General features: G+C 40.3%; 1 protein-coding gene across 1 annotated transcript; it reads left to right on the forward strand.

Annotated features, from left to right (window-relative positions):
* The first annotated feature begins 3,192 nt into the window (after positions 1-3,192).
* opn8b (opsin 8, group member b) lies at positions 3,193-10,970 on the forward strand. Its single transcript, XM_058613465.1, has 4 exons — positions 3,193-3,532; positions 7,190-7,483; positions 9,140-9,468; positions 10,220-10,970. Exons 1-4 carry the CDS (start codon positions 3,436-3,438, stop codon positions 10,586-10,588), a joined length of 1,089 nt encoding a protein of 362 aa, XP_058469448.1. The 5' UTR covers positions 3,193-3,435; the 3' UTR covers positions 10,589-10,970.
* Positions 10,971-13,669: the final 2,699 nt, after the last annotated feature.

The following is a 13,669-nucleotide window of genomic DNA, read 5'->3' on the forward strand; positions in this document are numbered from 1 at the left end:
AATGAATGAAAGTTTTGCGATTTTTTTTCTTTCAACCTCCATTCCAGAAAATCTCTGGCTTTTTTTGTTTGATCACTTAGGGACTGATATGCCAACCTATTATTAAGTCGTTTCTTCTCCCTCGCTTCCTCTAACAACGTTTTTTTGTCTGCTTCTTTTTTGCCGGCTCTACCATGATGAACGTCCAAAATAAAGCTACAGTTGCTGCTAAAGCTGTTTTTCTTCTAAAAGATGGACACAGTCCCCAATCTCCACGCAGCAGGCCGTTTAACCATCACAATGACTCCAAAGCTGTTACATTAGGGTAAAAATCCTGCATCCATCCGCTTTACGTTGACTCAAAGTGCTATCTTCAGATTGAGAAATATCACAATAACACGACAGTGCACGGTACCTCATTTCTTGCAGTCTTGTGTCATGTATTAATTAGTGAGGTAATTACCTCAAACCCTGTAACACTACAATAAAAACCATCAGTACCCAGTATTTGCAGTAACACCTACTCCTACACTGCATGTCTTTGGTTTACTCCCTGACTGAAATGTCTTTTTTTTCTGCATATGTGTCTTTGATGACAACAGAAAGAAGAGCAGACTCTTGCTGTGAGGCTGACAGAGAAGGAAGGAGAAGGAAGGAGAGCAGGATTGCAGCTAAACCAGCTCTGTGTTTGTGTACAGTATGTTGTTCGACTGTGATCAAAATCACACGCGTACACACATGCACATATAGCCAGTCATGCCTCCAAGCAGATACCCCCCAAGCCTTGTGAGCAAAGACATACCTGTGCACAGTGACTGTTCAACAGATGCGAAAAACCACCATCTGAAGTTGTCCCAACTTAAAACGTGAAGTGGATTGCAGAATTTATTAAAATAAAGTGAAATCTTGGGTTAAGCAACTAGTTTTTGTGACTTAACTTCTGAAAAAAGATGTTAAAAAACAGCAATGTGGACATGAACGTCAGTCAGCGGCGGGAGGGAGTGCAGGTGTGAAGATGGCTCATGAGAGAAGCCACAGGTGAGCTCAATGACACAGCTGGTGCTGCTTAGAAAATCATACTCTCTCTCATTTCTATGCAGTCGCTTTGAAGGGAGAAGGCTCACTGCACAAGATGAACATTGTAGCTGGGATGTGCCACAGCATTGGTGTATTGCTTGTATGTGTGCTGCAATGAAGTGTAATAAGCTGTAAAAGAGCCTTCCTCATCTCCAGTGTGTCGAGAGAAGCCACAGTGGCAGTGAGAGAGGAAAGAAATCAAACACTGACCACCTAAGATCATAGATACAGACAATGAGCCCAAAATCTCTTTGATTATGATCTTAGTTTTAATTTTTATTTTTTTCAGTATTTAATTCATTTTAACAAGTTTTTAGAGCGTTTTTTATTAGCTTTTATTTTTTGTACATCCTTAGTTTTAGTTTACTCACAATCTGTCCAGGGTGTACCCTGCCTATCGCCCTATGTCAGCTGTGGAGGATAAAACTGTGGAAGATCATCGTGTGTCAAAGAAACCCAACAAAATATGACATTTTAAAAAGGTATTAGGACAGATGAACAATTAACATGCGTGAAACAAATACAACAGTCTACAAGACATTAGTCTGAAGTGCAAAATGTGTGAAAGGTTAAAAAATATAGCCAACAGACTAAAGACACACATAACAACATAAATAATAAAAAGAGAGGTTTGATTCACTTAGATGATCCAACTCAACCCAATAACAAATGTTATGTTTAATTATGTCCCACATTGTAAAAAACCCAAAAACAAATTGAAAACATTTTATTATACAACCCTGCCCTGAATATTCAGTGTTCCATCACTAACTCAATGACCTGGACGGACTTTGGCCGCAAGTGTTGGGTCTGGTATTTTATTACACCAAGGCAGAAATCAAAGCTGACAGGTGCCCAATGAGAATGTTATATTCTAATTTTGAAAGTCCCTGCAATAGACCATTCAAAAAGTACATTTACAAGTGAAAAAAGCTACAACAACAACAACAACAGCAACAAAAATGCCCTGAAAGATGATAAAAAACAATGGGCTTTGTTAGAGAAATGTTGAATGTAAACACAACTGCATTTGTTTACGCTGAAAACTGTACAGGCAGACTCGCGGAGCCTTGAAATTCCATAGGCTGATCCACCACCCTGTGAGGGGTTTCTGTCCCTTTGACCTAATTTGCCCCATTTGAAATAAAAGTAAATACAATCACTGCTAATGAACCAACTTCTAAAATAGACGCTTGATTACTGCTCCCTGAGAGACACTCATCACAGTTATCAGGATCACAATCAGAATACTCTATCAATGAATTACATGTTCTTCTCCTGAATTAAATAACACTGAGGAATAAGATTAAGAAAACACCATACATACATGGCATAAGCATAACATAACATATGTGCTTATTAAGTGAATAATAAATAGGATGTGTGAATGTACAGTATGTACAGGAAAACAGTTAAAGTGACTTGAAACACAGGCTGTAGTAGAATGGAATTATGCAGTCAAACCCTCAGGGTTTAGACGATTTTGAATTGATAACATTTATGACAGCCTTTAATGTTTATACATATATAAAGTTTTAAGATAAATCCCCTGTAGGTGATGTGGATATTACAGTTGTGTCTCTGCAGATCACTGAATCATATGAGAGGACGTGATGCAAGAGTCAGTAGATTAAAAAAAAAGACGTTTTGTCCCTGAGGCACATGTACAAATGACTTGAGTAATTTATGGATTACAAAAGAAATGTCTTTGTCACAACCTTAAAGGAGACGCTGTCCAGCCCTCTGGTGCTATAGACAACATCCATGCATTAATGAGGACCGTGATCATCCTTGTACTGCACACTGGAGCATTATTAACCACAAAGGAGCTGCAGATATAGGCATATTGAAGTATTCTAATGCATGTCATGACACCAGAATATAAATAAAACCATTGTTTTTGCTGAGTTAACTGTATAAAAGTTACACTTTGTATGTCGTGCATTAACATTTTATATCATACAAATCGTATATCAACGAGGGTTGTGAAACGAGAAGAAAGGGGATTGTCGAACAGACAGTTTGAAAGTGTGTGCGTGTGTGTGTGTGTGTGGTGGTGGCGGGGGGGGGGGGGGGGGGATATTTTGCTGTAAATAAATGAAGGCAGGGAAGCTGCGCAGTGAAGAGCATGATGTCGCCAATCTCGTTCTTTGCCCAGTTTGATCGATTAATCAGTGGGATACTTGTTCCACACACGCTGCTGAATAGAGCGCAGTGCAGTCGGACGTAAGTTGCAGGCACACAGAACGACCTGAGGAGCACTTGCGTAATTGTGCCTTGTGGAGGACAGATGGATCTGACAGCTGGACGCAAGACAGAGTGACTTTCCCTCGTCACAGGAGCGCAAATCTCCTCCGGTGGAAGCTAAAGCGGTAGATAATGGATGGATGGATGTCTCCTATTACGATGGATGTCTATGCTTCAACTCTGTCGCCAGCGCTGGATATCTTGTTTGGTTTTTACATGCTGGTTGTGGGTAAGTTTAAAGCCGCGCGTAAAGCAAAGAGTAAACGCGAACAAGAGGTCTCCAGTGTGAATGGCACAAATGCTTGTTTATAACTTAATTTCTTCTGCAGAATTATGTTAGTTATAGATGGGGGGGGGGGAAGCACAAATTCATTCTATATCATTCATTTTTACGCATATACTGAAAATGTACCAAAAATGTGCGCATAGGTGACTGGTTGTCGAGAGCATCACTTTCAAGTGCTTAAGTGCTTTTAAATCCAGGCACGTGGTGGTTATGTGTACTTATTGGCACGGAAATTGAACCAAATCCATTGAGCCCCTCCTGTTACCTGCTAAGATATCTGTGATGTGTTTGTATGCCACATTTATAGTTCTGAGCCTGACAGTGAATTGTTCACAGCTCCGTATGAAGCACACATCCCTCTTCATGGGTGTTTTTACCAGACGCCGCTCTTCTTAAGACCTGCCAGTAGCATAAGTGGCAATCACCCCTGTGCAGCATCCATTCTCAAGCTGCAGCTAATATCTGTGCACACCTTGATCATAATGTAGTTGTAGAGAACAGGGAGAAGATAGATGATGTTTATGTTCTTTGATTAATGAGCTCTTGAGAGTTCTTAGCTGACCTGCCCTGTTGTAGTGAAAGCCAGAGTACATTTCTGTTTATCACTGTTGGACAATTAGGTGAAACTTGAATCTTCACAGTGGCTTTGGTCAAAAAGATAAGCAGGTAACAGGTGCATTAAGATGTATGAAAGGCCAATATCAAGATGGCAGGTGTTACAACACCATGGTGTTTTCAGTGATGCACTCTGGGGGTGGTGGGGGTGGGGTGTGGGGGGCTGTCATTGAGTGTCATTTAAGCATTAAATAATAAATTAAAAGAAGGGCTGAAAATGAATAAAAAGAGAGAAATCTCTTCTCTTTACTCAGGGATTTAGTTTAATCGGGACACAGCACATTGATAAACAATTCTGTAAATATGTTGAGTATGTCAAGGAGCGATTTTTCATATTATGTCGTCCCTGCACAGATGTAACAGTGTCACTCTGAAAACAGAACATACGCTTTTTATTCCAAAACTTTACAATATTACTCAAGAAAGCAATTTCAGTAGTGTGCTCGGGCTCCAATAAAACAGATAAACTCAGTGTAAATAGAAACCTAATTCACAACACCCTATTATAGTCACTGGCACTAAAAATGTGCAGCATTTATACTTTAACACACCTGATTCAGATGAACAGCTCGTTATCAGGCTTCTGCAGAGACGACGAGCTGATCATTTGAATCAGGGCAACATCTAAAACATGCAGGCCAGTGTTCCCTAAGGACCAGGGTTGGTAAACACTGCTTTAAAACATGCAGAGCACAAACTCACAATACAAGACGTAATAAATAGTGAAAACACTAATTAACATTATATCTGATGAGCCAATCACATGGCAGAAACTTGCATACTTGTAGCAACCTGACCTCCAACTGAAAATGAACTATGGGTATTTTTAGTCAGTCAGTCAGTCATCATCTACCGCTTTATCCTCTGCCAGAGGGTCGCGGGGGGTGCTGTGCCAATCTCAGCTACATCGGGCGATAGGCGGGGTACACCCTGGACAGTTCGCCAGTCCATCGCAGGGCCACACACACAGATAGAGACAAACAACCATTCACTCTCACACTCACTCCTATGGTCAATTTGGAGTGTCCAATTTACCTATCCCCACATTGCATGTTTTTGGACTGTGGGAGGAAGCCGGAGTACCCGGAGAGAACCCACACACACGGGGAGAACATGCAAACTCCATGCAGAAAGGCCCTTGTTCCAACCGGGGCTCGAACCCGGGTCTTCTCGCTGCAAGGCGAGAGTGCTGAGTGCTAACCACTACACCACCGTGTGGCCCGGTATTTTTAGTTGTTTTTGATATTTTTCAACTCTACCACGCACAAGTGTTAGTGAGAGTTTGGGCTAAATAAACGACAGTGCTAGGCGGTAAGTTGCAGACAATGACATAAAAAAATAAAAAAATAAAATGAGCATGTAAAAGTCTAACATGGGAGTTGAACATGTGTCAACCACACCAAAGTACAATGCTTTAACCACTAAACGAACTGCCGACACACCAAGGTACCAGATTGCTGTTATTTATACCACCACTAGGGGCACCTATTTTAAAACCTAAAAATGGGTCGGAAATCCTGCATTTTCCCACAGTTACAAACGAGTATTGTTGGTGGACAGTCTCTAATTGTAGCCATGGTCCAGATGACCGGGCTGCAGATTTAAGTGACTATAAGTCCGTGGTGCTACCACAAAGACAACCATCTCCTTTCGAGAGAATAGGCTGAAAAAAGAGAACACATCCAGTGAGCAGCAGTTCCCCTGGGTGAAAATGCCTTGATGCCTGAGATCGGAGGAGAATTGCTTGACATGCTCGAGATGATAGAAACGCAACAGTAGTTTCAATCTAACCATTTGTCACAACAAATGTCTACAGAGAAATGTCTACAGAAGACCATCTCTGAATACCAGAACACATCAGACACTTTTAATGAAACGGATGTTGAGTGTTTATTGCTAAGGATGGTGGAAATAAGATTTGGAAAAGGATGACATTCCTACAGTCTAATGGGTCTATGTCGACTGCCCAGTATGGAAATCTATATCTGTCTCAGGAGCGGAACAGAAAGGGTAAAGGGAAAAAATCTACCTGCACATCTGTCTGCACAGTATTCAAGCAAATGGTCAAGCAGTGGTTAAGCCACTGTGGTCGAATGATTGCATGAATATGTATGCTGTATTGTATGGTTATAAGGTTATTATAGGGCCACAGCTTAGAAGGCAGCTTAGAACGAGCAAAATAATAATAATCGTAAGTTTACAATAGCAAAGAAAATATCCACATGTCAACAAAAAACAACAAAAATCTTGTGGAATTATTCATATTAACATTATTACAAAATAAATAAATAAAGCAAAACAAAATAATAATTTGTGTTGTTTCATTTGAATGGATTACATTCCTTGTAATACCATCCAACAGGAGAAAGAATAATTACAGACTACAGACCAATCCAATTATTATTCATGTAGACTACATGAATGAGTGCCATCGTTGCTCTCAACAGATATTCTGACAGTACTCTCAGCTGCTTTTGGAGCCAAAGGCAGTGATCTTTAAAAGGAATAGGAAGTCTCTTGTTCAGGCTGTCATATGTACATGTGTCTCTGATAGTTCTCTGACAGATCTGTGGCACAGCATGGAGCTCAGTTACTCTGAACTGGCAGTGACCATGTTCACAGTCAATTTGTGGTGAAAGGTAAAAGAAAAAGTTGCAAAAGAAACTTTTCAGTGTGGAACAGGTTGTTCGTTCAACAGGCTAAGTTGTAGATTCTTCTTTAGACCACAGACATGGAAATACAGGCAAGCATGGTCTCCAGGAATTTCCTAAGACCTTGTTTTGCTTCACATTAAATAAAAGCTTTACCTGGTTCTCTGTGTACCTGTGGTTCAGTTTCAGTTCAGTTTCGATCAACTATCAGTGAATCATGGGTGGATTTCTGTTCCACGTTATACACGAGAACATCACTGTTCACTAAAACCATGTGTGTTTTGTTCCTTTCCTCCCTCCCCTCTCTTCCTTTCCCCCCCCATGTCCATGTCAGCTGTGTTCTCCATCATGGGAAACGTCCTAGTGCTCGTCATGGCATTCAAAAGGTCGTCTAGAATGAAACCACCTGAGCTGCTGAGTGTGAATCTGGCAGTGACAGACCTGGGAGCAGCTATTAGCATGTACCCGCTGACAGTGGCATCTGCCTGGAACCACCACTGGCTCGGTGGAGAGGCTACTTGTATTTATTATGGCCTGGCAGGATTCTTCTTTGGCATCGCCAGCATCATGAACCTGACTGTCTTGGCCATCGTGCGCTTTGCTGTTTCCCTCAATCTGAGGTCTCTCAGTGAGTAATTCTACCGTCTGGTATTTTCAGAGTTAAGCATAAAGCATAATCATGATAGAAATGTACGCTGTCATGTTTTTTTGTTTTGTTTTTTTACATTTTCACACTAACACTGTGACACTAACCCCTAACCCAAAAGTCAAATGAGGATGAATAACAATGATGAAAATATTGCGGCTATGTCAAACTTTATAGCTTTAGATATAAAAATACAAATAAAACCCTCAACAATGTTGCATTAAAAATAAGAAGCAGATGCCCCTGGATTAAGATAAGATTTAATTTTTAATGTCTGTCAAAGAAGCCATTTTTTTCAGTTTCTTTGTGTGAAAACGATGTGACAGGGACTCGTGTCAGTCAGCTGCATCTCTGAATGTTTAGTTTTGTTAACTGGTGAATTGGTTAATTCTGTTCCATATAATTCTGTGTAAAGCAGTGGTTAGTTACACTTTGTCACTGCCAGCGTGACAGGAACATGACGCGGTGTAGTGAAGTACAGAAGTCTCCCGCTGTCACGTCAAAACAATATTAAAGTAATTCAAAAACACAAATGCGTATGTTTATTATGATATAAATATTACCACTTTATAACAAGAGACTTTGTTGGTTATTAAAACATACAATTTTACATATTATAAATACACACTACATTGTTATAACCTGGAACAAGTCATGTTTAAAGAGGGAAAACAGTGTATGGAGAATGGATAAAATGCAACAAAAAAAACATAAGGGCATCTCTGTGCCTGATAATGCAGATGAATTAAGTGGACAGGTTCAGCCTAGAATATGTAGTGACAGGTGGGTTTAGCCATGTTCAACAGTTATAGGTCCAACCACTTGCAAATTGCTAGAAGCACGTTGAAAACATTTAAAGCAACACACAGATGCACATCCAGTAAAGGCTACGCACAGCTTGGATATCTAAATGCCTGCGCATATAAACGTACAAAATCCCATCAGATGGGCTGTTTGCATGTTAACCCCTGACTTGGCTTACATCGTGCACAATACTTTATGTACATAAGATGTGATTAACATGTAAGAACTTCAAATTCAAGTGTGAAAGACCCTCTGAGTGTCCATATGGACATAAGAAGAATAAGGTAAAACAAGCAGAGCGATCTACAATCTATATATATATATTCTAAGGCTATGGAAGCTTAAAGTAATTATACAAACAAACGAGTATGAGATTCAATTTCTGCCAGTTATCTCTTCTAACAGAACCTTCAAGATATGGTGTTTGTTACTCATCTTCATCTCTAACGTCTCATCACTGTGTGCACACCTTTATGTAAGTCAGTTTGATATGGCGTCATATTTGGGCCACATTCACACAAGGAACAATGTGAGATTTTGAGCATGGAAAAACATATTATGCAAGCACAGAAATTATATTTTGAAGAGAAGCAGAGAAGAGAAGAAGTATATTCTGTGCTCAATAAATGTGTTTGCTATTATTCCTTTTAACGTGCGATAATAACCCCTCTCTTGTATAAGCAGTATAAGCATTCATTCTCTCTGTCAGTGACAAAGTAGATGTCACTTTAGGTGTGAAGTGCTTTAATAAAGACTCTCTATCTTCAGAATGATGCATCGCATGCTTAAAAGAACAGCGGTGAAAACCAATTACTTTTCCTTTTATCTGTGCAGAGGAAAACGTGAGCTGGAAACAGGTGAAGATGCTGTGCCTGTGGTGCTGGCTTTACGCGCTCATGTGGGCTCTGTTCCCAATCCTGGGCTGGGGTCGGTACGGACCGGAGCCCTTCGGGCTGTCCTGCTCGCTGGCCTGGGGACAGATGAAACATGAGGGCTTCTCCTTCGTCATCTCCATGTTCTGCATAAACCTCCTTGCGCCTACCATCGTCATCACCTGCTGCTACCTCGGCATCGCTATCAAGCTCCACTTCATTTACAAGAAGTCGTTGCTCAGCAGCAATCCAATCCCAAATGTTGTGAAGCTACAACGGAGGATGCTGGTGGTAAGTGGTTCTCTCTGATGAAGAGTGTGCTCTTCTATTCTAGAAGACCAGTAGTCTGTTATTTAAGGTACTCACGGTGTATACATTTTCCAATATACAATAGTGCAAAACTGGGAATAATAAAGAAAGAATATCTATAGATATAAATATATATAAAAAGCAGAAAATTACTGCTATGGTCCTGCTAGGTTCTCTATTATTGTACCGACGACGGTGAAGGCGCCGTGCTCGCCATAGTTCCACTCCTTCTGGATCCAAAAATTGAATTTTCAATCTAATGGTTTCTCGAGAAACAACAAAACCTCACTGAACAGCTTGCAGTCGACCGCGAGCAGAGATGATTTCCTCCAAGTCTGTGTTTGTGATTCTTTCCTCTAAACAAACTGTGCCAAAATGATGAAGTAGTTCCCAAACTACTGTCAAGTCCAAACCATAATATAAATGTTGTGTTTCTCATCTTGTCGCAGGTTGCAGCTCATCGTCATTGTTTGATTAATAATGACTTTATTCTCATAATATCACGACTTTATTCTCGTAATATCACGACTTTATTCTCATAATCTTACGACTTTATTGTCTTTATATTACTACTTTATTCTCATAATGTTACGACTTAATATTGCAACATTATTCTTTTTAGTTTGGCCCTAATACTCCGTCGTAGCTATCTGATTCTTTAATCTTAACTTTTTTTTCTAAACCAGAGGTCTCGCTCTGTCTTTACTGACTCTGTGCTCATGTCCTATTGCAGATTGCCATTCTGGTCAGTGTCGGCTTCATAAGTTGCTGGTCACCCTACGGCATGGTGAGCCTGTGGTCCATCTTCCACGACAGTAACACCATCCCTCCCGAGGTCAGCCTTCTGCCGTGCATGTTTGCCAAAAGCTCCACCGTGTACAACCCCCTGATATACTACATCTTCAGCATGAAATTCAAAAGAGAGGTGAAGCAGCTGCTGGCGATGTGCCAAGGATTAAAGTTGTGCAACGTTCCCGACGCCATCAACAACAACAGTTTTGGGGATAATGTGGATAATGATGATGTGTGCAGCAGGCCTGGAGTGGCACTACCGCCTAATTTGCCGACAGTCACATGGTCAAACATTGTGACTTTACGTTGAAACACTTTTGGGCTGGGAACTATGGAGGCTGATAAGCGTCTCATAATACAGTGATTTCACAAAGTTTATCAGGATAGAAAGAAAAGTCGCACATGCAGCTGGTGTGTGTGTTATCCTGACCAATGTTACGTGCTGGTTAAGTCTAGTCTAGTCTGTGTGTGTGTGTGTGTGTGTGTCCAGGATGAATGAGTTGTGTGGGCCTGTTTAAACAATATTTTAAATGCTGTATGAAAGTCAAGTCAACTTCACTATAAGTCCGGGACGCCCCACCCCCGGCGGTTAGTCGTTCTTATATCCAAGTCGGGGGCGAAGTGAGCGACATTACTGTCTGTTGTCGAGAGACTGTGCAGTGGCTGAACACCAATCACTGTGATTGGCTGCTCAGCTCCTGTAGTTATAATAATCTTTCTTCATAGAGCACTTCTAAAACTAACAAAGTGCTTCTCAAATAAAACAAAAACAAAAACAAAAACATGAATACCTCCTCGAGCAGTGTTTCCCAACTCTGGTCCTCAGGGAACACTGCACTGGCCTGCATGTGCTCCAACACACCTGATTCAGATCAAGTGCTCGTTATCAGGCTTCTGCAGAGCTTAACGACTCATTCGAATCAGGTGTGTTGGAGCAGGGCATGCAGGGCAAACACTGACCTAGTTTGAGGTTGAATCTGGGAATGCAGACCAATAAAAGTAGTTCTTTAAGGTCGGATTTAAGAGAAGTTACAAAGCTCTGTCCCCCCTGACTTTTCAGGCTTGAATATGGAACCGTTCTCAGGCAATAAACAAGATTATACTGGGTGTAAAGATTGATTATATGCTGTGGAGCCAGACCCATTAAGTGCTTAATAATAAGTGCTTTATTAAATGAACCAACAAAGTCTCTTGTTCACAAAGTGCTTTGACAGATAAAGCCAAACAAGATAACCGAAAACAAACACATTTCAGTAACAAATAGGTATAAAGGGACTATATTAATGATAATAAAGTTTTAAAATAAATAGAACAATCAACAATAAAGCTTTGAATGTATAAAATGGTATAAAATCAATCAAATATAAAGAGACAAATTGTTAGGTTTTTGGAGTGATGACGCCAAAGCAGAGACACAGAGTTTGTTGTTATTATTATCATCATTATTATTATTAGAGTTTATTGTCCAGAAGTGTAGCAGAGGATGCTCAATGAAGACAGGACATGAAGAATATAAAAGCTGAAAATGCCAATAATTACAAAAAAATCCATAAAGCAAAAATATTCAAACAACACTGACAAATACTGGCAAAACAATTATTGGGCAGACAATGGAGGCTGATGAGTAATAGGTTCCAGCTGCCACGCCCCCACGCTGCAAGACGAAACAAAGGGAGAAAGAAACAACAACAAAAAGAGAACAAAACCACAGAAGAAACAGAAAAAGACAAGGTCAGTCTAGTAAGAGAGCTTTGAGAAGTGATTTGAAAGAAGTCATTGATTCCACTCTGTCCTCAGGCAGGTCATTCCAGTCCCTGATGACAAATGTATGTCTCTTTTAAGCTCGGGACACACTACGAGATTTGTTACCCACGATTCAGTTAGGCAGAGTCTGCACCAGTCAGCAATAGTTGAGGACAGTTGACATGGCTGGTTGTTATAGAAATCTACTAGTGTGTGAGCAGTACACAGGAAATCCTGTCAGAAGACAAGATGTAGTGGGAATATCAAAACGGTCACTCTCACTCAACAAATCATGTCGTCTATGACATCATCATCAGGCGCTGTCGTTAAACGTGTGATCCCCAGTCTTTTATAGTGGTCTTTAAAACTCCGTTAGTCTACATGCCGATGTGTCATTGAGCAAGACACGTAACCCCACGTTGCCCCTGCAGTGTGTGAATGGGTATGAAAGATGAGTGATAGAAAATTTGCCGCACATAGTTGCATGGTATGAAAGTGTGCGTGAATGGGTGAATGGCAAAAGTGTAGTATAAAGCAGCTTTGAGTGGTCATCAAGACTAAAAAAGCGCTATATAAACACAGACCATTTACCTCCCCAACGTGGATGGAGTCACCACAGCACGGCTGCAGGAATCTGCACAAACAAGTGACTAGTGGCTGGTAAAGCAGTTGTTTCCATTGTAACTGAACCATTAGAATCAATTAATTAAAAAGATTTGTTCACAGAATCGTTGTGGTACACCACAGATAATCAGAGCTGTGGATGATGTGTCTAAATTTTAGGATTTTAGAATTAACTTTTTTTTTTTTTAAGGTGCAAAGACTGTTGCAGTAATCCAGGCGTGATTTAAGATACAAATTATATTATAAGAATCCAAACTAGTTCTGAAGCCCTTGAAATTTGCTATTTGACGATTAAACTGTCTCATAATGTACGTGTATGTGCTTTATTTTTTTATTTAAAAAAAAAAACAGAACAACAACAAAAAAAGAAACTAGTGTAGTAAACATGTGATTTAGTCTGTTAAACCCTCAGGATAATATAATATTTGGGATACTACGACTTTGGGGTAATATTTTTGTCCCAAAGTCGCCCCCCTAGTGGCTAATACATATATTCTTACTGCCGGATTAGCTGCAAAGGGAAATACTGTGTCCACTTTTTATTTATTTATGAGTGAGTGACAATATAAATAAACACTGTAGTTTATATTATGTGCCACCACTGAATATTCTTCTGGTTTCCTGTTTTTAGGGATGAACACAGACTAGTGACACCTGCTGGTGAGGAAAGTCATTTCCTCTTACGTAGGCCCAGAATCTATGCACAGAACATTATGTGCTGATCGCGTGTTGCATGTGCAAGTGCAACTTTCCCCCCGACACACTAATCTGAGTAAAATAAATAAATGGAGTTTATCGAGGTGATGAAATCCTTTTAACCATGCAGCACAGACACTGGAGTTGGCACACTCGCGTAAAAAACCTACACTAAACAGTGTTTCGTTGTGTCATTTAATGAGAACTGTAAGTTTTCTTAATTATTCAGCATGATGTGAAAGAGGCAGCCACGCAGACAAACCATACAAAGGTTGTTCAAAGAGACATCGATAGGAAGACTTACTGTGTGCATTAGTGCAGCTAAATC

This window comes from Solea solea, chromosome 17 (assembly GCF_958295425.1).
Source record: "Solea solea chromosome 17, fSolSol10.1, whole genome shotgun sequence".
Taxonomy (NCBI): domain Eukaryota; kingdom Metazoa; phylum Chordata; class Actinopteri; order Pleuronectiformes; family Soleidae; genus Solea; species Solea solea.

Bases quoted from the DNA above. Each gene is read 5' to 3' on its own strand.
- opn8b (XM_058613465.1), top strand. From the start codon at position 3,436: ATGGATGGATGGATGTCTCCTATTACGATGGATGTCTATGCTTCAACT. The intron at 7,484-9,139 runs GTGAGTAATTCT...TTATCTGTGCAG, and splicing joins CCTCAATCTGAGGTCTCTCA to AGGAAAACGTGAGCTGGAAA. The intron at 9,469-10,219 runs GTAAGTGGTTCT...GTCCTATTGCAG, and splicing joins TACAACGGAGGATGCTGGTG to ATTGCCATTCTGGTCAGTGT.